This window comes from Rattus norvegicus, chromosome 14, assembly GCF_036323735.1.
Source record: "Rattus norvegicus strain BN/NHsdMcwi chromosome 14, GRCr8, whole genome shotgun sequence".
NCBI classification, from domain to species: domain Eukaryota; kingdom Metazoa; phylum Chordata; class Mammalia; order Rodentia; family Muridae; genus Rattus; species Rattus norvegicus.
Window position 1 is genome coordinate 19,412,737 of NC_086032.1, and position 26,842 is coordinate 19,439,578.

The following is a 26,842-nucleotide window of genomic DNA, read 5'->3' on the forward strand; positions in this document are numbered from 1 at the left end:
GTGGCTCACAACCATCGGAAATGGGATCCGATGCCCTCTTCTGGTGTGTCTGAAGACAACTACGGTGTACTTACATACATAAAATAAATAAATCCTAACCTCACACTCTATCCTACACACATATGCATACATATATATATATAATGTGTATATATACATGAGTATGTCCAGACCAATACATCATACAATAAATAAATAAATGCAATGAATGATCTAGGTCTCACCGACTTCAGGCCACTATCTGTCTGGTTTCATGATTTGGCATACTAACCTACTTTCTGCTTCTTCAATTTGCCTATCTCTTCAACTCTACAGTCGTGCCTGCCCAGGATTCCCCTCTCATCCTTCCTCTAGCCAACCCCTTCCCATCCTTTAGGTCTCAGAATTATCCCACGAGATATATTCCCTGGGTTCTCATATGAACTCACCCACATATACAGTACACTCTCCTAAAGATTATATCAATAAAATTGTGCTCTCAAATCATGTTTTCACATTGAAAGGTACAGATGTTATACATGCAACCTGGTCTTGTCATTTTGGTAGGATGAAAGAGTGGAAGCATCGCCCTTCAATCACAACTCAGAAGGGACGGCTAATATGGGTATCAATCAACTAACCTATTGTAATCTAGCTGTCAGTATTTCGACTCCAGTCTGGGGGTGTTCTGCAGTCATAGCAACCACTGGCGAGATCATGCTGAACAGAAAGATAAATTTCACACCAGGATTACATCTGCAGGTGGTAATACCTTAAAATTATAAGGTTCATCTCCAAGATTTCAGATGTCATTACTTATATTTTTAGCAAACCCAAGGGACAGGGTTATAAATGGTATTTCTTTATATATAAAAGAAAAGAGTCCACAGAAGGCCAGGATGAAACTCCGTGGTAGCTTCCAAGCATGAGTGGGTACCATAAAAAGGTACAAGGTACCATAAAAACAGATAAGCAACAGGAAAAAAAAAAGAACTCATAGAAGTTGCAAATGAAGTAATTCCCAATAGTTTACTATGAATAGCAAAGTATTTTGGGGTATTAACCAAGAATCTGTGAAGCATTGCTGGTAGGAGGAGGAAATCAGCCACTAGCTAGCTGTAGTGATGTTTGCCTGTGTCACCTAGAAAGGCAATGCAGAGCCAGGAATAGAAACTGGTCCAGAGACTCCTGGTAGACCACCACATCCTCCAAGCCACAAGTAAAACCCTGAACAATCAGCTACTGATTGAATTTGCCAAACACCCATATCTATTGGATTCAATTAAACCCTTCAACTGGACACCAAAGACACCACCCTGATTTTGCAGTACTAATAGAAATTCTTAGTGAAATTTCAATAGTCAGTGGATGACTTCAACAACCTATAAATACATAATTGTTATCCTCTGCAAGAGGTTTATTGGCTGATATTACCAAAATTTAACCCTGACTTCTATTTCCAGACATTTCAGCTCAGTTTAAAAAAAAAATACTGTGCATTCAACCTTGAAAATATTCAGTAAAATAATATCTCATGGAGTTCTTTCGAAATCAGCGGAGTCTAAAGGTGAGCCCAATGAATATCTTAGGACAGCTGTCGTCTCATCCCAACCCTGTGAAAGGTAAAAGCCATTACCAGACTTAAAAGCCTTCTCGCTATTCAGAGAGGGGAATTATTTAAGTCACCTGTACAGCTGACTCAGTGGTGTCACACCACCCTCACCCCCTTTGCCTCTCATTCTACCTGGCAATCAGTAGTATCGGGATGCACTGTGCAGAACCTCCCGTGAACCCTCGTGACAGCAGCCTCCCGCCTCAATCCTTCTGGAATTAGCCAAAGGGTAAAGTAAAACAGAAACAATGCCTTTGCAGCCGGAAGCTCGCCAGGCGACAAAGGGAGCTCTGCCCATCTTTATTCCAGTCTTACTCGGTTCATACTCACTAGACCCCACTTCCGATCACCCCAAAATTAAAAGAACAGAGAAGTAGTTAGCTCAGGCTAGAATGCATAGCACCTCTACGCTGTGGCATAATCTCACTTAATTGCCACCTAAATTACATAATAGCCCATAGGACACAAAATTACCCTAGTCTACGCTGAGGGGGATGATTTGTGAGTGTCCATATTCTACACTCACATGTAGCACTCATGTATCCTCCTCACTGCCAGAACACGACACACTAGAACACTTCTATTTTCCGGGGAAAACACTGCAGGCTTTTATTGACAGTGGGCAAGCATTAGCCCCAGTAAGTAAATAATTTAATATGATTCTTCCTAGAAAATGAGACAATTTAATAAACTAAGGGCAAGGTATATCAGCAGTCTAAGCACGGACTTATATCCAGAGCTTAAGAGGGAAACAGAAAGAGCCCAGAGAGAAATAAATGCTAGTCCTTGGGGAAATTTCTCTTGGTCATTCTGTCTTGACCTCGCCAATAGAGAAAGCACTGGGGGGAACCACCTAGGGGGGCAGAGGCTGAGTGTTGTGCGGGAGGAACTGAGAAAGCAAAAGAACACTGCAGCCAATTAAGATCTTCAGGTGCAAGACCTCACCACCCTGTCCACACTCAATCTTACCTAGGACTCTTAGAAAGATGATCATCCATGTGCGTGCGTGCGTGGGGGGGGCAGGTGGGGGGGATATGCAGGTATCCATATACCACAGCACACATTTGAAGGTCGGATGACATCAAACATCACTTCCCATCTTCTCCCTTGCTTGGGACTGGGTCTCTTTTCTGTTTGCCACTAAGCCAGGATAGCTATGAGTTTCATAAGATACCCATGCCACCACTTCCCAATTCACAGACACTCATCACCCCAGTCAGGGTTTCTGAAGAGTCAGACCCAGGCCCTCACACTTTGACAAGTTCTTCACCCTCTGCCTCTCCCAAATCTGAAAGCATTCCTATTCTTCTCAGTGCCAGGTACGGTACATTGATGACATCATTTTGGATAATTATCAGGAGTTATATTTTAAATGGCATCTTTCCATGTTTCCATATTTTGGAGGGAAAAAAAAACAAATTCTCCAATCTAAGTGGCTTCCTTTACTGATGCACGATTCCGTAGCAGGATTCAGTTGGGGAGTTTTATTTATCCAGTCTTGTTGGATCAGTTTATCGAACTCTACTGGAACAGCACGTGAATAAAACAACTGGTGGATACTCCCAATGTAAATATAAAACATCTCACCAACCAACCAGATAAAAAGCTTCGTCTAAGACAAAATTGTCCCCAGAGTGTCATTTCAGAATGTCTGAATCCTTGCAAAACACAGAGTACCAAGTTCAACTTGTTGAGGCTTTATTGCCATAAAAGAAGGTCAACAGTTAGAGCAGGAAATGGCTTCAAGGGGGTTTTAGTCTGTAACATATTACCAGAGAATTCTCAACGGAGGAAAACTCTGGGAAGGTGTAGTGCCTGTTTCCTGTTTCAAAAACCCATGAAACCTTATCAGATTTCAGGACAGAATCTAGGGATAAAGATGTCCCTCCTGTAACAGCAAGAGGTGCCCAGCAGTCATGGCGATAGGAGCTGTAGACTTTAGGACCTCTGAGGAGTGAGTAGCTAAGACCAAAGGGAAAAGAAGAGAGGAATTTGGAAACAACTATACCATCCCATCTGCTGAGGGGAGGGGAAGGCCAAGCTGCTAGTCAAGAAGGAACTGCTAAAACCCTTTTAAAATTTTCCAATATGGGGATGCATTGTTTCGGTTAAGAAGGCTTTTCCTTGGGCAGTCTTTGCCCAAGAGTTCCCTCCGCACTCAGTTTCTGAGCCGTTAAGTGGACAGCACAGTGCAACCGGACACTTGGGTCCAGAGCTCAGAATAGCCCCAGCCCTGACCTGGCCCCTCCCTTCCCATCTGATAGGTTTTCATTCCCCCCCCACCCCTTTCCCTGCAATTACCGTTCTGACTACTGTAATTATTAACAAATGTCTCCCAGGCCAGGCCCCGCCCTTTTTCTTTAGAACACTACCTTCCTCCAATACATTTGAACAGAGCATCACAATATCCTCTGCTGAAAACCAGCTTAGGTCATCATGATTTCATGTCTGTAAAATGTTAAGGTCCTGAATTCCAAGAAGCCAAAGGCCCCCATTTCGTCATCTCAGTCTCTGTTTTCAAAACAGAGAACAGAACAATAAGACGGATTTAGAGAGAGGAGGTTAATGGCTACTTTTTTTTTTCTTTTCTTATCACTCCATACATATAAGCAATATAAAACTAAAAATGGATCCTGGTAAAATCAAACAGGAGACAAAGGACAAATTAGAGACCAGATCCTACCACTTGGCTTTAAGGACTAAGAACTAAACACTAACAAGAAGTGTAAGTAGAGACATGAGAGTTATATAATTTTGCATGTGCTTTATCTAGTTCACATGTATGAACTCAACACAATTAAACTAATGCACGACTTTTGTTTTAACAAATATTTTTGGTGATCGGGCACTCGGTCCCAAATACTGCCCTACACTTCCAAAATGCATTTCTCTGAAAAACCCTCGTGATAAATTCCAGAGTTTGAAACAGTACACTCTTTCTTGATGACAACAGGGGATAGTGGAATTTCTAGGATTATTCTTGCCTTTAAAAAGTAGGAAGGCACATCCTGTGGGACTCAGCTTTAAAATGGAGGGAAAATACCAGACTATATCCTTACGGCTTTGAAAGGGCACGGAGCAAGCCCCAGAAGCAGACATTTCAGACCACATTGTCCTGCTGTTATTCATGTTTCCTGAGTTGCTAGTTGGACTCAGAGTTAAGGAGAGGCCCCTCCTCATGAAGTGAGAGCTGCCAAGGCCGCCAGGGAGTTACCTAGCCCGGCCAAGCCAAGGCCTTATCTCAAAGGATAAGGTGGAGTTTGCTCTCTTTCCCCTATTGCAAAATATGAGAATATTAAGTAATCTGTTTATATCACACAGATCCAAAATCCAAGCTGACTTTTTTTTTTTTGAGACAGGGTCTTCAGGCTGCCCTTGAACTCCTGATCCTCCTGCCTCAGCTTCCCAAGCACTGGGTATACAGATACACACCATTCTGCCCATCTCCAAGCTGACTTTTTTTTTTTAATCTATATAATTTCCTCCCATCTTGAGGGGAAAAAAGCTATCTCGAGCTTGGCTCAACCAACAAAATCTGGCACTTCCCCCGTCTATGCTCGAAAGCAAACCCAAGTAGCTGCTGTGTTGTTCTGTCAAGAGCACCAACTTATCATCCACTGACCAGTTCTAGAGAGTGGGGCTCAAGAATAAGTGAGGCTTTTCCTTTCAGAGCAGACATCCGTGTCCGAACCACAGAATTCTTTCTCCAAGCGGATACACTTGGCGCTGAATGTGAACTGCAAAGCCACACACACAGCATAAGGTGACCTGGGAAAGAACGGCCCTGAAAGCTTCCATCGGTTTTTCCAGATCAAAATTGGCTCTTGGGTTTTCTTTTCAGAATTGCTGATTCCGAGCCATTAACACATGAGGGAAAGTTTATGAAAACACGGTTTAAGTCTTCAAATACATGCGGCATAGTTAAGTTCATTATTTAAACAGAAGATGACTGTGCTCCTGACTCACCCTGTTCTCTGGGAGGTTTGCAGCTGATGGTTGAGGCTTTTAGGAGGTGGGTTAAGTGCTATGCCGCCCACTAAGAGTAAAGTTGAACGAGGTGAACTGGGGGCATGGTCTGAAATCTCTGCTTCTCCAGCCCCACAGCACTTCTACTGAAGAAGTCAGGTGTGAACCAGGAGCTCTTCCGGCCTCAGTGAACTCAATCCAGGCCGCCCCCTTCCTCGCAGGGATTCTAGGAAACATTTCCCCTGTATGAACATGTCAGACCAACTACAGCTCCTGGCCTCAGTTTCCGAAACTTACGGAAATTACTAAAAAGCGAAGTTTTTAGTTTACTTTTGCAAGGTGTGTTATAATTTGCTCGAATCGTGGTCATCTTAGGAGGAAAATAAACTTCTGGGGTCAGAGGACACATAACTGAGAATTTACAGGAAGGTGCTAGGCTCATTGTCCTTTGAACTCGCAATCCTTAAGCCGCAGAATTAACTTCTGCCTAAGCGTGCCAAAAACTTGACTATTCAGGAAGCCACACGTTGTTCCCCACCAGTAATGCCCTTTTTTATGAAGTTACAAATAGGAGATACACCCATAACCTGGAGAAACACATCATCCCCACTTGAAACTCCATCTCCGCCGGGCGTCATAACGACAACCATCCGTTTCCTCATCCATCACAGGACCCACAGATGTGCCATCAGACCTTGGTACCCGCACTCCCAGAGCTCATAGTACATTCCAGTCCTGCCAACTCTCTCTGATGAAGCCAGCTGAAAGAGGGGAGGGCTCAGTAGAAAGGTATTGAAGGAGAAAGAACTCCCAACTTGACTACTGCAGGAGGGTCTCCATGTTGGAAGTCGACACCAAACCCACCATAAGCAACTCTCATCCGAAAAGTCCTCAACAAGAGACGACATGACATGCCTCGGCCTAAAGGGGATCAGATCAGGCACCAGCCAGAAACACGAATGGGCAACTCTGACGTGGTGTCTATGAGAATGGGAAAGTGCGAGCCTCACTGCCACTAAACCAACATGTTTCTGGCACGAAACAGGCACTTCATAATTCCATAACCTCTGGTTGCTTTTTTTTTTTTTTTTTTTTGCTCCTCTCCCAAAGAAAGCTGGCTACAGAGTCATGCACTATTTATATAATGATTTATTCTATGATCAATAGATTAATTTTCTGCTTGAAAATCAAGGGAAATAATTCAGGAAATACGGTTCTCTGCCAAAGCTTTAAGAACCTGAGTACAGTTACCCACTGCAGTTCTGTGCTGTTGATCCAAAGCACCTTCAGGAGTCTAGACTTACATCTCCTGAGAACTCAGCCAGGGCCCTGTTCTCAAGGACAATGTGTGCACAGCACGCATTCCCACCCCCCGAGGACTTTTTTTTTTTTTCACCCGAATTGTTCTAAAACCATAGAGTCTTCACCCAAACCTGCGTTTTTTTCTTTGGCTCTAACTCGGTGAATTTATCTCCTCCCTTACAGTCAGGGGCAGTAACAGTGAGACTGCAATGAAGTTCCAGCAGTGAAGAAAAGTTTTACTCTTTCACCTTCTCCAACTTGACATTTTCCCCCCATAGCCACGTTGTTGTAACAACTGCAAGGAACCCATAAAACTATACGAGAGAAAATTCTGTAGTTTCCATTTTTCTAAGAGACTTAGGCATCGAATTCTTGTTAGTCTGTCTCAAGGCTTAAGTGTGGGAAGCCAGGGGGTGGGGCAGAGGGGGCACCAACCATCCACATACAGGGCAGAAGAAACTCACTAAGAAAACAGCATAACCACCGTCCTGGGGTTGTTCCTGGAAGCACAAAACCCTCAACCTGGTGCTACATCTGCTTGGAGAATTACTCCAGAACATACACTATCCACTCTCCTCTTCCCAACCCCAGTGTCCTCTGCACCAAGGTTTTAGGAGGCAAGAAATGCTAACCACAAGGACCAGTCACTCCACAGCGTCCAAAACACAGAGCTGCCTCTCAAGTAACACCCACAGGAGGAGCTGATCACATCGTTTTTCTGTGGGTCCCATTTGATGCTATCTATAACCCTCATATAAATACCAATAATAGAACGTGTTTGTGGTGCCCTCGCATTGTTACCTCAGTAAATACAGATGAAACCCTGCCTTCTCGCTACCAACCAAGCAGTAAGCACTCCCCCTAACGTTATCGATAAGTCAGGAGATTAGCGGAGGGCATGCATGCTCAAGTATGTCAGCACCAGATAAAATGGAACTCTTCTCCAGTTCTAACAGGCACTGGAAAGAAACATTAGCAAAAGAGGTTCTGAGGAGTTCTCAGATCGAAAAGGCTCGCCTGAGTTTTCTTAACTAAGGCTCGTCCATGACAACCGTTCTCAACCCTCAGCTTAGACCCGTTTTCCCCCACAACAATGATTATCTTTCTCTCCCCCAGCAACATCTGCTTCTCTCCCCTGCAAGCTACAAAAAAAAAAAAAAAAAAAAAAAAACCAGTGGAAGGTGCTAACAGTCGTGTTTCTATAGATCTGGCGGTCATCCATTTCCCATGGAGATGCTAAGCTAGCTCCAGGACCTGTTTACAATAACACCTTTAAAAAAAATGTAACAGGTAAGACCCTGCTGATTTCAATTCTCAGGGTCTGATGAAGTTCCTAAAATTATGTCCTGTATTGAAGCAAAATGTAGAGATTCGGGAAACTCCACAAGCAGGACTTGGCGTTTAACTTTCCAAAATAGAAGGTGCGTGAACCATAGGAATGCCCTACAGAGACACGGATACAGACACACGCTTTCCCAGACCCAGAGGGCTCACCTTCTACTTCTTCTTCGTCACACACATGTTTAAGGAAGGAAGCCCCTCTGTCCAGGACAGCTTCATCCTCCATCCTATAGTAATAGAAAAGAAAAAAAGAATGCTCAGACTTCTCCTGAAGTGAGCCACTTGAAGCAGCCCAGCTTCTGGGCAGGTTAACTTGCAAGCTGTTGTTCATGTCTGCAGCAGGGCAGAGTCCCTCTCCTCTTCCTTTGGTGGCTGTCACTCCTTCACGCCGCTCTTCTCGTCTGGTGCTGGAGAACGTGCTGGCCCCACATAGCTTCAGTTCTAACCTTGAGAGGGTATCCACATGGATAAAGAACAGAAAATAACCCCAATCTTGTAGGCTGGAGGTAGAAGGGGGATTCTCCCTCTGGGGAGTTGCAGAAGGGAGAAACAGAGTTGAAAGCAAAAGAGAAGAAAAAAAAAAATACCAAGAGAGGAGGTTCGGTGTGTCTGGAGTGCTCGTGGCAGTCGTTTGTGGAAATACAGTTTCAGTGCTTAGCTCTTTAAACACCCACTGCACAAAATGTATACCCTCATACGAGCGCATGCACACCCACCCACACACAGAGCGACAGGGAGTTAGGCTAATGCACAGTGGGAGCCTAGCTTGCAGCCAGCCTCTTAACAGCAGCCCAGAATTCTGTGTTGAGTGGCGAGCGTTGAGTCACATGTTGGCCTTACGGAAATCTGACATCTGAGGATTATCCCCGCACCAAGTTCAGCAGTAGGCACCTATACATGCCACCCTGTCCATTCATCCCCACGCTCTTGTCACGCATCTCTCTCTGTGTGCTGTCTGCCGCGCGCGCGAGCGCTGTTAACTCTTTTCTGAGGGGCATGAAGTTCTTCATTTTGTAACCACGTTCTGCTGTCCTCCTGTCTCCTTACATAATAGGATCTACTCTGCAATTTCATAAGCTAAATAAGACCTCAGAGTCTATCCAAGGAACAGCAGCTTTTTTTTTTTTTTTTTTTGCAGCCTCCCGGTGCCAAACATGTTTCTAGTTTACAGAATGAGTGGGGCTTTATTCCCTTACTCTGCGGCTCCTTCTCATTGCATTAACTTCCATATACAGAATCCCATGAACTCTATTTATAGTGGAAACAGAAAGAAATCCTGGACTGCTCGAATGCTGCTTGCGTAGCGCGGGTCTTGTAACAAAGAACTTTCCCTGAGGACAGCTGCTCCATGTCATCCGTGGACGAGGTCCTGCCAGAGACCCACACGCTCACTCTGTATTCTAGGCATCCAGCTAAGTGCTCAAGCACTGGATATGGTGGAGTTCGATTTCCCTGTCGTCTGTGTGACTTGTTCTGATGCTTTAAATATTTGCTGCAATCCAGGCGAGGGGTACACTTGAACTCCATTTTCCCTTCCTATTTTAGGACTATTTCTCTCTTACCAAGCAAGTGCCTTTGCATAAAAGATCAGAAGCAAAAACAAAAGAATCCAATTGACCACTTAATAGTTACGCCACCTGGAACAAAGAATGTAACTTTTCTGAGTTGCGGGAATTTTTTTTTTCCTTGTATAAAATTAGAATAGTTGTATCTAGCTCGTGGCTTTGACACAATAATACCAATTCTGCATTGATTACTTTGAGATTTGAATGAAGGGTCGAACTTAGCACATATTGCTTTAATAAATACTTCATGGGACAGTGAGGCATCTTAGCAGGTAAAGGTTCTTGCCTCCAAGTCTGATGGCCTGGGTCTGATCCCTGGAACCCACATGGTAGAAGGAAAACTGACTGCACACTCGTGCACATTTATTCCCATGTGCACAAGTGTGCAAACACACACACACACACACACACACACAGAGGAGGAGGGAAGGGGAGGGGAGAAAGAGTGAACACACACACACATACAGAGAGAGAGAGAGAGAGAGAGAGAGAGAGAGAGAGAGAGAAATAATAGCATTCTACAGCATAATTTGTAACAAAATGAGTTGAAACAAAATGAGTTTCTTTTTCTTTCTTTGTCATTGAGAAACTTGTTGTAGGTCTACCGCCAGGCCACACCATGCTGCCCTATCTTGTCTGGACTCAGAAACTAAGCAGAATTGGGCCTGGGTAGTAGTAGGTGGATGAGAAGAAGCTCATTCCTTTTGGACACTTACGAGTGCCTTCTTTTGGACACATGAAACTGGACATAAAGGCTCAATACTGGCTCGTCCTCATGTATGCCAGAATACTTTCCTTCTTTGCACTTGAACTAAATGTATAAAATAAGGTATGGGTCAGCCAGCAGGATTACGGTGGGAAAGGACTACCTTAAAGGCTAAGAACCCAAGCCTGAGCTGTAGACTCTCAGGACAATTAAATAATATAGCCGTTAGTCATGGATTCAGCAAATGTTTAATTACCCGTGCTAGATTCCTGCTATTCTTCAGAGGGAGGGGAACAAATCTACAAATGAGACAAAGTGTTCCTTAAAAAAAGAAAAACTAACAACCCAACAAGGAACAGAGGGACAAGGTAATCTCAGAGGGCGCTGGGGGCTTTGCAGGTAGTTAAACAGCGCAAGAGGCCGTCCAGCACAAAGTGATGCAGTGACGCTTATGAGGAAGTGACGTTGACGTGTGAAAATGGACAAGAGCCAAGAAAACAAGCGCCAAGGCCCTCGGATAGGAAAAGTTAACACCGTCCAGGAAGTGGAGAGGGAGCAGGGTCATGCAAGCCAGGGGAAGGAGTCAGAGCGAAGGCATCTGGAAGCTTCTGAAGAGCATTAAGAGGGAAACCAGCATGAACTGTTTTCCCTTTTCAAAGGGTCACTCTACCTGCAAAATGGGAAAGCAGATGGTTAGGGCGCAAGAGAGACTGATAAATACCACAAGAAACAAGGGGACTGCGTAAAACCCAGGGTGCTGAGAAGCCATGGAGACTTCATTTTGGACACTTTTTAAGGTTGAGATGTGCATCCTGAAGGAAAAGAAAAGTTGCTGATGCAATCAGAACTGCCCGAGTCGGGAACCAGAGACTAAGAGCTGTTGCTAAATGGGGCCAGATCCATGCATCAAACTGGTGCTCAAGTTATTACCAGATGCAAGCATGCAGACACGAGGAGTTGGTTCCAGGAGCAGACCTGTGACTACCCGCTGCAATACACCAACGTCCTCAAGTCAGGCCGTGAGGCCAGTGTAAACTGACATGGGTGACATAGAAGTCAGAGAGAGCAGAGAAGCCCACCTGAAAACTGAGAAGGATGGAGGTAAGGAAGCCAAAGTTGGATTTGCCAATATGGAGGATGGAAGTGTCTATTACAGAAGCACTTGAAACAGGCCACACTCAGTGCTGGGGGAGAGAGGACCAGAGAGGGTGTTCGTCTGTGCCTTTTTCTGTCTCTTACCCTCCTCCAGCGAGGAGGAGAGTAAATATTAACTGAGTACCTACTGTGCATCTTGCATATTTCCAGGCACCAGGGATACACAGTCACATCTACCTTCTCAAAGACGTCCCTGAAGGTCAGGGAGCAATTCAGAGTGCAAGGAGCCATTGGCTACCCAGTATTTGTACACGAAGATAAGGAGGACATTGCAAGAAGAACATTTTCTTAAACTCCTCAGAAGCACAACAAAATCCCAGAGCACTGCACGTTCCCTGACTTTTTTTTCCTCCCTCTGGAAAATAGAACTAACCCCAGGTCAGTCAGCATGCTGAGTCCAACACAACTAACCGTAGACGCCATTTTGGACCCTCTTATCCATTGTGCGAGCCTTAAAGCATCCTGTCATCTCTTGATATATTTTCTAAAGAAAACATTCAAGCTAGAAGTTGAAGCTTTTTTCCAAAAGCATACGCCCGCCGCACGTAAAAAGCAAAAGGAAAGCCAGAAAACCAAGAGGCGATTGGAAGAGAAGGTAGAAAGGTCAGTGCCCAAGCCCTCCGGCCAAGTTAAGAAAACAATCCAGCCCCACCGTCTGAGCAACGGAGTGGGGGTCATGCTTGGTGCATTCCTTGGCTCTTTGGTGCATATTTCAAATTCCCGTCAAGACTATACATAGCAAGTCATCAGAACTTCACTCTCTCTGATGGCTCATACAGAGTGCCTGCAAACGGGCCTCTTCTCTGCCGAAAAGGAGCAAGTGAAACAGCAAAAATGCACAGCCTGACATGACGCCGTTCCTCTTCCTCAAGAGCAAGGTCACCCTGCTGCCCTTGGCCTCCTACACAGACCAGAGAGGCATTCCCTCTTCTTTACATGACAAATATCAGTTATTCGGCCTTACATTCTCCAAGCAGTTGCTGGCTATTATTAGTAAGACAGAGATACCATGTAAGTGGCTGACCTAACCGTTTTCCCTTCTATAAATCGGTAGGAAGAAATTAACTCATCCAGTCCCCAAGTCTGTCCTTTAAAATGTCCTTTGCACGTGCCCTGCAGTTGCTGAAAACAGAGAAGGATACTTCCGTACAGCCTCGGCTGTTGTTCATATCGCCAGCATGAGGTAAAACTCAGAACGGATTTGGAAGCTCCTTACCAGCATCAGGGTCGAGGGAGGGGAAGCTTCCCAGCAGTTAGGGTAAACTCCACTTTGGGTCAATGGTGCCTTCCTACACCTGGCCTCTGATTGGAGAAGTTACACTCCTTCTAAACAAGTTCAGACCCATGGTGGGGGGTTCCTAACTCTCTCTTATTCTGAGATAGCAAAATTATTTAGCTAGAACACATGTCAAATCGTTTGCCAAATGGGCAGGCTCTCACCAGCCGGTCCTAATCACAGAGCGGGCCTGCAAGGGTGACTTAAGTCAGGCACGAGAAACATTTGTGCGAAACTGTCAGCCACTGGGCCCGAAGCACCCATCCACATTCCAACCCTCTGAGATCCCCACCCCCCTGAGCCCATGCCAACTGCCAACGTGCTCACCGACTAGTACTCACAGCGCAAGCAGCTGCCACTCAGCCAGCCAGCAAGTGGCAGGCCGCCAGCGCACAAGTTTCAAGAACACCAGCCTGCTAGTCACAGTGCTGCTAAAGGTTGAAGGTCTCCGGGGATGCTAGCCTTTAGATTCGCCTCACTTGCCCTCCTGCCTCCTTCTACCATGCCTCCCTGTCGCGCGCCTCCCACGGTAGCAGTTCACTCGTCTCTATGGTAACAGCATCTGGTTTCAGAGTTAGAACTCCATGCAGCACAGTTCTCTCTTAGCCTGGGGCTTTTGCCAAGAGGTATGCTAGCAAAAAAGGCTGCTGCATGAGTGGGAGCCACCTGTTTCCCTGTCACCCCGGGATGGCATCTATTGTGTGGAGAGCACGCTTCAAGCTCAGAATGTTCTCCATGGTAGAGAGAAGCCGTGCTAGAGCTGGTAGCCAGAGTCCAGAACCAGCCCATCACCCCAACAGCCAGGGTTGTCGGGGGGACTTCTGAGTGCTTCCCGAGGAGGCACCAGGGAGAAGAAATGACTCCTGCTGTCAACATGTCCAAACTAGAGTTTGACATCACTGGTTCAATCTGGGCGCGTGGCTTCCGTTTTATTAGTTAACCTTGTATTTAAACATTCTATTCTGACCTCGACAGCTTGGTCTGTTTATGACATCCGATGAACCCATCACCTCTCATTCTATAAAACCTTTTCTGTACACAGCAAATGCTAAACAATTCTGCACTCACATGCCCTGAGGCACAGATATGTATAGAGCGTGGAAAAATACCAAGGGTGAAGATTTTTATATCAGCCATGACTGCTGTGATAATTATGTATACGGCATGGCTGGGGAATTTTACTTACAGTCTAAAGGTATCGCAAAGCTCAAACCTCAAAATTAGGCTCTCCCTGCCCTTTGGTTGGCCTTCAGTCAGAGAAAAGATAGAACGTAGCACATCACAAGTTTCTACTCCACACTGCACAAAAGGCCATAACAATCGGTCTAGTAGAACTACCCCTTCCCACACGAATTCCTCCACTTTTCCGGTCCTCATCACCTCTAAGAGGTGGAGAATCGCTCTTATTATAAGCTTTCTGCAAACACGATGTTTTCTTTTGAGGGTTTTTTTTTAACCAACAGCATTTTATCAGCGCTTTTGTTACTTTGCAAAATGTGCTGCCTGTATTTGCAACATGCACCTAAAGAACAACACACAGCTGTCAGAGTCATAGGTGCCAGAGCTATCTCAGCTCTGCAAAGTGCACTGCCATCTTTTGGCAACATGTGTTCACTACAGCCGACTGCAAGAGGAGGACGAAGGAAAGTTTGTAACCATTCCCTTCCAAAGTTCACAGAGGTCCCTGAGGGCCTTGTGTCCCCACAGGAAGTGAGAGAGAACAACGTGGTCATTGGCTTAACCATGCACAGGGCTGGGGCTCTGGATAGATACATTAAGAAGAGAAAGAGAGAGATCAGCACAGCAAAACTGACAAGCATGGTTAATCACAGCCTCGTTTCCCACAGATCAACAGGCCACAATTAGAGTAAGCCTCCCTCCCAATTCAGAAGTTCCCCAATCAGCCTGGTCATTGACACAGGCCGAGGGCCAGGGAAACGTGGCCTCACATGAAATCAGATAATCAGGCTAAAGAAAAAGTAAAAGTGCAACCCAGAGCAGGACCATGCTACACATAAATTATTATAAGCTCTCTGTAATATACTCTAGATGTATAAACTGCCTTAAAAGTTCCTTTGTACTCTTAGACACTTATCCCAGAGAAATGAAAACTTACATTCACATAAAGACCTGTCCATGAGTGTTTGTGGTAGCTTTATTCATAATGGCTAAAAACTAGAGCTGGCCCAAGTGCCTTTCTATAGGCAAATGGCTATGGTTAAAAAACGATAGTTCATCGTATCATGGAATAGAGCGTCGCGATAAGCGAGGATGAGCCACTGATTCGAATGCTAAGACAACGTGTCCATAGGAGGTTATGCTAAGACAAAGAACCAGCGTCAGAGACCACATGGTGTATAATTCATTTATATGACATTTCTGAAACGACAATTTTCACATATAAAAGAGGCCGCTTTGAAGTTCCCTGGGGTTAGAGATGGGAAATGTTGGTGGGTACAGACGGGCAGTACCTCAATGGATGTGGTACCGGCTTAACTCTCTCTCCATCTTAGCATCCACGGTGATAAGAGCACGGACCTCCACAGGCAATAAAACCATGTAGAATGGAGACAGAGAGGGGAGAAGACAAATAAGACTGGGCAGATCTGAAGAGTTCTGGGAACTTCGGAAGTGGAAATACAGGTTATGCTATAGTTTTCTAAAATGCTAACCAGTGCGGGGCAAAACTGGCCAAGTGTAGGGTTGTCCTCCAAAAGTAATTTCTCTATTATTTCTCAGACATGCCTTCGAAGCCACAACTGACTCAAAATTTCAACTAAAAAGGGTTCACTTATCATCCTGGAAATATGATTTTACTTGGTGGTTAAGGACAGACAGAATCGGGCAAAACTGAGTGTAACCTCTTTGGTAACTGTGTCTTTGGGACACTGAAGTAACTGACTTCAGCATCTCTTTCCAATAAGCCTAAAACAGTTCACGCTGCTTTAGGTATTTAAATAAGTCCCTAGAATAACCAAACCCAGATAATCTTACTGCATCTACATCAGATTTGTAGGGACCAGTAAGACACTAAGACCTGAATAATACTTAAACCAAAGGCTAGAATTCGGTCCCATGAGAAACTCAGTGAGTCTCGGTCCCATGAGAAAATTAGTAGGAGTCTGAGTTGGTTCCTACGTGTGCCTTTGAACTTTCCCCTTGAATCTTCCCCATGTTGAGGCCTCCCAAGCCCTGTGCCCAGGTTGCTGTCTGAGCTCTGACAGGCTGGAACAGGCTGTGTAACAAAAGGCAAGGCCTGAAGTGGCAAGAGGTACAGATGGGCTCTGGGGATTAGAAAGCCACTGGGCTCCACAGGGAGAGTCCTCTGCAAGGACATGACATGCTAACAGTGAGACTAGCGGGAAGAGCACGCCATGCTAACCAGAGACTGACAACCTGGTGCTGAGGACATCCCCCTGACTCTGTTTACACTCATGTTTAATGTTTAATGGGCTTCCTGGGTCTCCCACAACAACTTCATGCTGCCTTAAGCACCTGCTCTTTAAATGTCTTCTGAGGAGTTTTCCTGTCAGGCAGAAGAAGACAGAGGCTTCCCTCTAAACTCTTGATTTTCAACTGTCTCTCCTTGAGGAGTTTGGTGTGAGAATAGAAAGGTCCTAAGACAGGAGTCGGGCAAGATGACACAGCTAGTATTGCTCCACTCCACAAGAGAAGTCAGGGCCAAGCACAGTGGTAGGCACATCCCTCTATTGTCCCGTCTTCCTCCTCAGTGGCCGTTCTCCCCAAGTCAGCAGCCAAGGAAAGAAGAGTGGGGGAAGGAAGCTACGCCATATAATGATGGGAAAATAGTCAGGCACAGCTGCGAACCCATCATGTAAAGAAGGCATCTTCCAGTCAAGGGAGCTCTCTCCAATGCTAGTCTTAAAGCAAGAGTGGATGCCTAGCTTCCCATCTACCCTTGCCAGTAGTTTCCAGTTTGTGCCACTGGCTTCTAGAGCACTCCCTTCCAACCCACTCATTTATAAAATAATTTAGCATCTACCTCTTTTGAAATATTCATTCATTGGCTCTTCTTTATAAGAACCTTCTATGTTGACTATAAGCTACTCAACCCAGAAGAGGAGGCTCAACAGACACACACGCACACACACACACACACACACACACACACACAGAGAGAGAGAGAGAGAGAGAGAGAGAGAGAGAGAGACCTTAGCTCCTGCCTTCCCTAGCTTACATGGTATGTGCTTCTCTAATTAGCACATCAGGTAGCCAGAAGCCACATAAGAAGTCCACATGAGGCTCAGACCTGCAACTGGACAAGTTAAAATCCCATAATGTGTACAAACAAACCTATGAAGAAGCTACCTGACAGTTACTTGCAAACAGGACTGAGACCTGAGATGTCAAAGTAAAGCTCTAGACTTGGTCAGTGATAAGTTGTCTGTAATAGGTAGTCCACGGGCAGCACCAATGAGCAAATGCCACAAGTGCCTCACATTGACATTCATATTAATCTATGATTCTATATACATTTACTTTAGATTCATGTATATGAAGCTCAGATTAGATTCAAGATGGCAGATGGGTAGGGACTCAAAAGTAGGGATATTTTTGTTTTCAGGACACCAGGTTGGGAGTCAGCCACATGGCACCTGATCTGGTATAACCTCTGCCCTGGTCACCTCTGACACACAGAACTGACATCAGCAAAAGTGCTTCCCCTCCCCCTTTCTCACCAATATTACAGCCATACAGTTCACATCTTCCATCCCCAACTGGGGAAAAAGTGCCAATAACGTGGCTGCCGACATTTGGTTAAGCTCTTAATACGTTCCAGGCAATGTGTTAAGAGTTATCCATGCATTATTTCAATCTGGATGCTGTCACAGTTTGTCTGACTGACTTATACAGTGCTGATGGAGTGGATATTAAGAACATTCAACCTGTTCGATATTTTAACCAGCTGAATATTAAATGTTAGCATAGGAAATAACGGGTTCCACTATGACATGGTCATACACATAGATGCCTATCCTTTTCTCTTATTCCTTCTCCCAAGATTGGATTTCCCTATAAAATAAGGACAGCAGGAACTGAGTAAGGAAGAATGACTCTTGGCTCTCAGAGGTTCTCTACCATTTAATGCATGTGGCACAGTGTACCATTCATTCACTTCTGAAAGGCTCTCCTTTCCTCCATACCTTATTTCTGGTTAGTTCTTTGCCAATTTCCCACAGGTGTTGATAATACTCACTCCCACCTCCCCCAACCCTTCCCAAATCCACTCCCTTCCCCACCACTCACCAGTTTGTCTTTTTCTTTTTTCCATCAATGCCAGTGTGGGCTGCCCAGATACTCCTGGATGTGTGGCCTTCTACTGGAGTATGCTCGACTAATCAGAGACAAAACTCTTAGGAAAACAAGCTGACCCTCCCTCTCTCTCAGCATCTGACAATGGCCAATAGCTCCTTGGCTAGGGGTAAAACGCTATGCCCGATCTCCTCTCAGTGCCGGCATGTGGTCTGACTTAGGCTTCTATGGGTCTTGTGAATGCCTGCACACCCACTGTGAGTTATGTGTGCAGCTGCCCTACTGTCCACAGAAGACACTGTTCACCCAATCCTCAATCCCTGAGTCTCTGGAGGGGTGGTGAGGTATATTTGTTCAGTTTAGGTCTGAACATCCCTTCAATCTCTTATTCTCTGCACCTTGGCCAGTTCTGCATCTCTGTGTTATTTAGCATCTGCTGCAAATAGAAGCTTCTCTGATGAGAGATTCCGTCATTTATAGGTCTAGTCTAGTCATGGAGTTGCTTTAATAGTACATCTGTTTAGCGGAGTAGCTCTGATACGTCCTCACCTGAGCTCTTCTCGTTATCTCCTAGTTGAAGTCATGTCGTAAGCACTCGCTACCCACCCAGGTCTGTGACAAGCACTATACAAAGTGCAGCATTACTATCAAACTCGATCTTTATAGAAGCCCAATTTTTATAGGCCCGTATTATTTTCTGCACTCTTTAGTGCATATTTACACCAAGCTTATCTCTATACAGCATGTAGTATACTTTGAGTGTACCCATCCCTTCTTAGAACCTTTCTTCATCCTCTTCTCTCTTCCCCTTTCCCCTCCACATCTCTACTAATCCCCCTCCTGCCTTCTTGTCCATTCCCCACGCCCAGTTCCACACACACGTAGAAGTGTGAGATTCTGACAGGCTTCGCTTGATAAGATTTTATAGTGGTTGGCTTGGGAAATAATAACAAGGACTGAGATTGTATCAAATTAAAATCGTCTACACCTCATGAAGTGGCACACGCCTGCAAACCCAGCATCCATTTCTGAGGCTAAAAGAACAAGACCTCGAATTTGAAGGAACTTAGCGATATCCTGTGATAGCAAAACCCAAATAAAAAATTAAGTGGCTAAGAGGCTTCTGCAGGTCAAAAAGAACAAGGAGAGTGCCAAGCTCGGCAGCCTAGAGCATGGGAGAAAACCTTTGCCAACTATTGATTCCACATGGAATTCATAGCCAACATATATTTAAAAAGTGAACACTAAAAAAAAGGAAAAGAAAAGAAAAAACAAATAATCCAATCGACAAATAAACAAATGAACTGAACAGATACTTTTCAAATGCAGTACAAATGACTAAGAAATACATGAAAACATTTCGGTATCATTGGCCATTAGGGAAATCAAAATCAAAAATACAAAATCAAAAATAAATCAAAAGTCAAAAATACAAAATCAAAAATACACCCTGTCTCACTCCAGTCAAAATGGCAATTCTCGAGAAAACAAATTAAAAATGCTGGCAAAGATGGAGAACTTTGGTCACTACTCTGAAGAAGCAGAAGGACACTGCAGGGTCCCACCCAACAGCAGTGATGTCCCCAAGCTCACAGTCTCCTCTGCTCTCTGTAGTCCTGCCGTTGTATGAATGTTTTCATTATGGTGCTGCCTGGACCTACTCAGACCTTCTGGGGGCTCAGTCTTTTAGACTAGAAACTAAACACGAATATCTGAGCCAGCCTCCTTCCACACCGTGCCAGAAGCCAGACCACACCACTCTCAGCCGTAACGGACTCTGGCCCCTGACTGTCAGCTCGGGGACATTGTGGGGCTGCTAAGTGGGAGTGGGTGGCTCTCTGACTCTTGTGCCTGCTCCTGGGAGTCTTTTCCTCCTGTTGGGTTGCCGTGTGCAACTTTGATATGAGGGCGTTTGCCTTGTCTTATTGTATCTTGTTCTGTCATGTTTGGTTGTTGTCTCTTGGAGGCCTGCTCTTTTCTGAGAGAAAATGAAGGGGGGGGCGGATGTGGGGAAGAGGGGAGGGGGAGTAAAGGGGGAGGGGAAGGGAGGAGAGGTGGGGGAGGAGAAGGGAATGGGAGAAGTGGGAGGAATGGTGAGGAACTGTGGTCAGGATGTGTTGTGTAAGAAGTAATCTATTTTTTAAGAAAGAGAAAGGAGGGCTGGAGAGATGGCTCAGTGGTTAAGAGCACTGACTGCTCTTCCAGGGGTCCTGAGTTCAAATCCCAGCAACCACATGGTGGCTCACAACCATCTGTAATGAGATCTGATGCCCTCTTCTGGTGTGTCTGAAGACAGCTACAGTGTACTCATATGCATAAAATAAATAAATCTTTAAAAAAAAAGAAAGAGAAAGGAAGAAAGAAAGAAAGAATTTATTTATTTAGTTATTTATTTATTTTAGTGCCGAATTCAGCGTCCTTACCTGGACTCCAACAGGGTGAAGGTACCTGCCACAAGGGGAGATCTATATTAAACAGCCAGTATTAAACAGCACTGTTACTGAAGTCTGCCTCATTTCTCTGCAGCTGAAGACTCAGGGGGATGTCCCTGCACCTCACCTGCCTGAATTTGTCTCAGCAATTCAATGCTTAGTGTCCAAAGAAGCAAATGCCAACAATTAGCACTAAGACATCATGGGAATGCGGGGTGAGGGGGTTGTTCTGTCAGTATTGCCGCCTGCCATTGAAATCTAGACCTCAAATAGCAACGGAATCTTTCAAGTTGTGAGTTTTCGAGATTAGTTTTAAGAGAGCAGAGGGCATATGGAAATTACAGATTCCACTGTTAAACCTCAGTGGATTGGAAGTGGGGGTTCCCGGGACTGGCCTCCCTGTGTACTGGAATAAAGATTTGCTCGGCTTAGGTGGATACAAGAGTGACCCTTGCAATAGGAAAAGCTCCTGCCACCCAAAACTCTGCCAGAAAATAAAGGACACCTAGGAGACACAGCGGCCCAATGCGACGAGTGAGCTGAGGTCCTACTGTGCACAATTCAACTTCTCTGTAAGAGACTGAAGACCATCTGGAAAGTTCACTGGAACTGTTGTTGGTTTTATTAGATGTGAGAGTAGGGCTGGAGGTCTCTTTTCTGTTTCTCCCCCATTTATGATATTCTGTACACTGTGTGTACATGTGTGTGCCTGCGTGCATCAACACATACCTGTACTCTAGCAATCCATGTGTACATGTGACGAGGCCAGTGGGATCTCAGATGCTTTCCTCCATAGCTCCCTTCTTTTATTCCCGTATGTAAGATCTCTTATTGAATCTGAAACTTGCTGTTTGGCTAATCTGGCTGGTGAGTGAGCACCCAAAACCTGCCTGTCTCTACTCTCTAACGTCAGGGTTTTACACACACACACACACACACACACACACACACACACACACACACACACACCACACCACAGAGCCATGCCTGGCTCTAATGTTCTTATTTCTTACACCTGTGTGTAGAAATATTAATTGGTGAAATGTTGCAAAGTAGGACTTGGTTTAACAATATCCCAAGGAAGAAAACCATATGAGAAGTAAGGGGCTGAGACCAGACTGGCCACATGTGGAATCCAATGGGTAAATTGTGGGCATGACTAAACCCAGGAGTGGGGATACACAGATGGCCAGGGGGAGGGCTGGGGATGCTATACTGCTCTCTCTCCCTTCATTCAAGTTTGAAATATTCCAAACTAAAACATTTTTTTAAAGAAACCCACTTTAATATGTGTGGTAAGCATATGTGTGTACTCATGTTTGCATATGTGAATGTGGTATATGTCAGTGCCTGGATGTAAGAGGGCCCAAGATTGATATCAAGAATTCTTTTCCATTGCTTGTCCACCTTACTCAGCAAGGCAGGCTATCTCAATCAAACCCAGAGCTTGCCGATATGGTTAGTCTTGCTAGCAAGTTTGTTGTGGGGAATCCTGTCTCTACCTCCTGAGGCCTGGATTACAGGAGCCCCCAAGGATTATTTATCTGTGAATTCTGGGGATCTGAACTCTCATCCTTACATTTGACAGACAAGTGCTGAACCACTAAGCAATCTCCCAAGCCATAATCTTGAAATTTTAAAAATTACCCTCCTTCTTCTCCTTGATGGCCAATCCATCACAGAATAATACATGAAGATAAATCACAACAAATGTGCTTACATGGGTCAAAGATGAATCTGACCGCTAAGAATTAAAAACTGTAGAACCTACACCCATAACCCTAATTTTGCACATAATAAGAGAAAGGGGATGTTACAGTCTCGGTGTCTTCACTCATGGCCTTTTTCTCTCGAGCCTCACAGCCGGGCTCTCATCTATGAATACTGGATTGGCTTTGGCACACTTACTGCTTTCCAGCTGATGCAAAACAAAATGAAGTCTAGAAGGGCTGGCCAGGTAGCTCAGTGGTTAAAGTCACTTGCAGCCAAGCCCGATCACCGGAGCTGGAGCCCCAGGACTTACATGGCAGAAGAAGAGACCAGACTCCTGCAAGTTATCCTCTGACCTACACACACACACACACACACACACACACACACACACACACACACTAAGGCACATACATGTGCATATACACATTCATATACACAAAAACTAAGTAAACAAATGTATGTATTGAAAAATCTTAAACACACTTTGAACATAATTCTTTAAAAAGAAAGTCTAGGAGGACGCTCCTTCTCAGCAATCAGCACCTATATTTTATCTCCCCCACTTGGATTAAATTACCTGTCAGGTTCCACAAGATAGCTCAGTGGGTGGAGGCACTTGCTACACAAGTCTGACGACTTGAGTTCAGTCACTAAAACGCATGGACAGGTGGATCAAGAGAACTGATTCCTGAAAGTTGTCCTCGGACCACCACACAATGTCATGCCAGCTACATGCCAGCACATGGATGCGTACACACACACACACATACACACGCAACACACGCACGCACGCACGCACGCACGCACCCACACAAGCACAATGTGACAGAGTGTGCAAATATTTGCAGTACCAAACACTGAGGCAGAAGTAAACCAAGCATTGCTCACCAGACTAAGCTGCAAACCAGTATTCAATCCACTGCAAATGTCCCTCTAAACTTCAGCGGACAAGCAAAAGTACAAAAGACCGAAGAGCGGCCCGGTCAGGGTTCGGAGCTTAGCCTCCGATAGTCAGAACCGGCTACGCAAGTCCACGGTGGCTCTGGCAGAGATGAAGACAGTGCTCTCCGGACACCACAGTCCCTTCCTGTCAAGCCCAGGAAACTGATTTTTCCTGGAGGAATGTTATTATAAGTCCTGGGGAGGCTCCAAAGTCAACGCATGAAATCGTACTTATTGCAATGTGGCCAAACTGTAGTAACAATAATAAAAACAATAAACTAAACACTTTAAATGAATTACTTAACCCTCGCTACCAGGCCATGAGGCCAGTACGATTATAGCCTCATTCTACACACTGAAAATTTAAGGACGGGAGCCACTGTCAAAGTCGCACAGCTGCTAAATGGTGAGTGCCTAATGCTGCCAAGATTACTAATAAAAGTACGCTGCTGATACAATTATTGTTGGGAGGGAGAATCAAGTGAGATAGACTCCTGTAGGTTTGTATGAAACTAGAGAGTGACCTGAGAGTCACTCCAGCATTGCTTCCAATGGGGAAATACACTTTGAGTGTCAAAAGACTAACAGGTACATACTGACGGCACTCCAAAACTAAGTTGGGAACAGAATTTACTGGGTCAGAACGAATCCCAAGTAACGGGACCTCCTGAATAAAACCCAGCGTTGCCTCTAATAAACACTCCAAAAACAAAATTAACCGTAATCCACGGAGGAAAATCCACTCAAAGAAGGAAGCTTATACACAGTCTGTCCAAGGTGATCTTCTGCACTAGCTTCTTTTTAATCTCAAATACCATTATCTGGGTTAATACTGTGATCGAAAACCCAGAGTAAAAATCTCCCCGGGCTCCTCAGGGTTGTGACTTTGTCTCTCTGGGGCGTTGGGACGCACCGTGACCCATAACCAAGTTGAATCCAATTCACAGGCTACGACAACGGAAACTGTTTCTTCATGATAGTATCGGAGGAAAACGCCCTTTGCCAAGAATCGTCGTCTCAGAAGCAGTTAAGATTACTTCCTCTCCAATCTCCATTTATTTGAACTTTCACACTCCTCCCAGCTTCCTTCCTACCTGCTGGCAGCTGGCAAAGAGCAAGAGCCCGGGGTCTCTGGAGACAAGTCTGACTTCTGTCTTCCAGCCTGCATGCACAGTGCCCGACAGCCCCGGCTAGGATCTCTGAAGGCCCGTCACACCCAAGGGAGTGTACTGCCCATTTCTCCCAAGACCTGCAGAATCTTTTCGGTTTAGAGTGATCTTTGAGAGGCCAGCATATAATAAGCACGCACTCCCAAAGCTATATAAACGTCGTTCTCTTAGTAGCCAAATTAATTACTGCTTCATTACACTATTGATCTGCTGTGTTTTGGTGTAAGGGCTGACATCGCATCCATTAGTAGAAGTCTCCTGTTATTCTGTCTCAGTAAGAATCAAGCCACTGAAGAAAGAAATTGTCACGTCTGGGAAACCTAAAATGTCATTTCTCTGTCCAATTCTGGTCCTCCACCCCTCCCCCACCCCTCCCCCACCTCTCCCCGCACCGCCTTGTCCTACCAATATCTTTGCCCTACCTTTTTTTTTTCTTTTAATTTCTTTTTAAAAGTAGTAAAGGATATTTACAAAATGAATGTAACAATTCATTGCCTCTCTGGGTCTGAAAAAAAATGAGCTTAATATATCGCTCACATCTTTGGGTAGGGGAGAAGCCATGAGTTGATATGCAAAAAGCAGAGTAAAAGGGAGGTTCGTGGCACGGAGCCATAAAAAACAGTAGTAGGTGTAGCACTAGTGTGCGGCAAAATCTTTCACTTGTCCCAGACAGACCCAAGTTCACGAAGGTCACGTTGCTAAGCTAGAAGCAAGGAGACTAAAACCCAGCCCGCTGTCCAGCTCAAACACTCATGCCAGGCTGCCTGCACTACAGAGAAAGAGGGAAATAACTGTACAGTTTTTCCAATGTTGTCTCCCAAGAACTGAAGGAGTACGGGGCAAGAGAAGCTCCTTTTACATATTCTGTACCAAGTGGGGCACAAGCAAAGAAACCATGAAGCACTTCCCTCTTGTTAGAGCAGAGGTCGGATCTCTCAACACACTGATAACACTCAGAGGGCTGACTGGGGACTACGATGTGGCTGAGGACTGGCCACAACCCAGCAGGGTATTTTTGAAAGGTGGTCACCCTGGGAGACATGCTGCTTGTATAATGTTTGTGACTGGGGAAACAAAAAACCTGGAAATGATCCCACATGCCAAGTTTTTTTACCATCAGAATTTAAAAATTTAAAGATAAACAACAGAAATGGGTGTAAGGAAAGGAGGAGGGAGGTATCCCAGGGTCCTCATGAATTTATCTTCAGCAATAACTAATTCTCTGAAACTCACGATTGCCTAAGGTAAAAGTGAAAAGTCGGGTAGATGAGAAACAACATTTGTTCCTATGTGGTAAAAACATTTGACACTAAACGTAGTCAGAGAACTGTAGGGACATTGATGCCTGTGCACACTGGGCTTCAGTTTGCTGGTCCATTTGGGTGGCTCTCTCATCATCTTGACAATGACCCTGTAGCATTTCTGTTCCTACTTCACCCAGGAGAGAATCCAGTCCCGGGGCCAGACATGAATGGCCAGAGGATACAGGGTCTGATAGGAAAGAAGGAAACTCACAATCAGATCTTACTCTAAAACCCATGAGGTATGAGCCAGCCATCCCAGGGCCTGGCCCATGGCTCACTAGCTGCTGCTGTCCGCAGAGAGGAACTGGGGAAGAACTGGGAAAAGAAGCACAAGGTGGAGTGTCTACGATCAGCCGCAGAGATGCTGTGGTCAAGCATCAGGTCCTCAGGCACCAGATCTGTGGAGCTGACACTAGTGAGCCTGAGAGCAGCGATAATTAGGTTAAATGGGTGTTATTACAACAAAGAGGTGTTTTTGAAAGCATCGCCACCTGGACCTCAGACAGCACGAAAGTTCCTAGTAATCCTGAAGCAGCCAGAACTAAATTGATGAACTCAGGAGGAAACAAAAAGACAGAAGAAGCCATAGGCCCATCTGTGATGACTTAGTGCATCCAGTTCAATCACTGAGACAGCGTGCACAGTGACTTCCAGACTTCCGTGACAACAAGGACACTAACAATTCCACATCGTCTGTGTATTTTCCAGCATGTGCAACAGCTATGAAAGCAAGTATATTGAGTCTAGGTCAGGGGTCACACGAGGTTCTAAGAACATTAGGAAATCACACAAAAGCAAACACAGAAGCCAAGCACCAAGCACGGAATCTATTTCCCTGGATAAAGTTGCTGCGGTTCACAGCCAGCGCTGGGAATAGCTACACGTACCTCATCCTCACTTGTACGTGATAACAGACAGGGCCAGACATAGCCAGAGCCCCAGGCCATTGACCTCCAGCCACAAAAGATGTTCAGACTAGTTACCCAGTATGTTTTACAAATGTTATCATTTTGCGAGCATTGTACAGCGTGAAAGATTTAATTCACGTCTCGTGAACTTTCCTGATCAGGAAATGGGAACAGCCTAGACGGCAGTGGAGGCTTTCT

The 26,842-nt window shown here is 45.1% G+C and overlaps 1 protein-coding gene across 6 annotated transcripts in view; it reads right to left on the bottom strand.

Moving 5' to 3' along the window:
* Window positions 1-26,842, bottom strand: part of Slc4a4 (solute carrier family 4 member 4) — a 451,986-nt gene that overhangs the window by 287,343 nt on the left and 137,801 nt on the right. For 4 of the 6 annotated variants that reach the window (XM_039092509.2, XM_006250791.5, XM_039092511.2 and 1 more), the window contains one exon: window positions 8,354-8,427. In XM_039092509.2, the coding sequence (XP_038948437.1) occupies window positions 8,354-8,427 (74 nt within the window). Of the gene's footprint in view, window positions 1-8,353; window positions 8,428-8,787; window positions 9,293-26,842 lie in introns of those variants that run through there. The other 2 variants (XM_039092507.1, XM_039092508.2) reach the window with 2 other exon arrangements.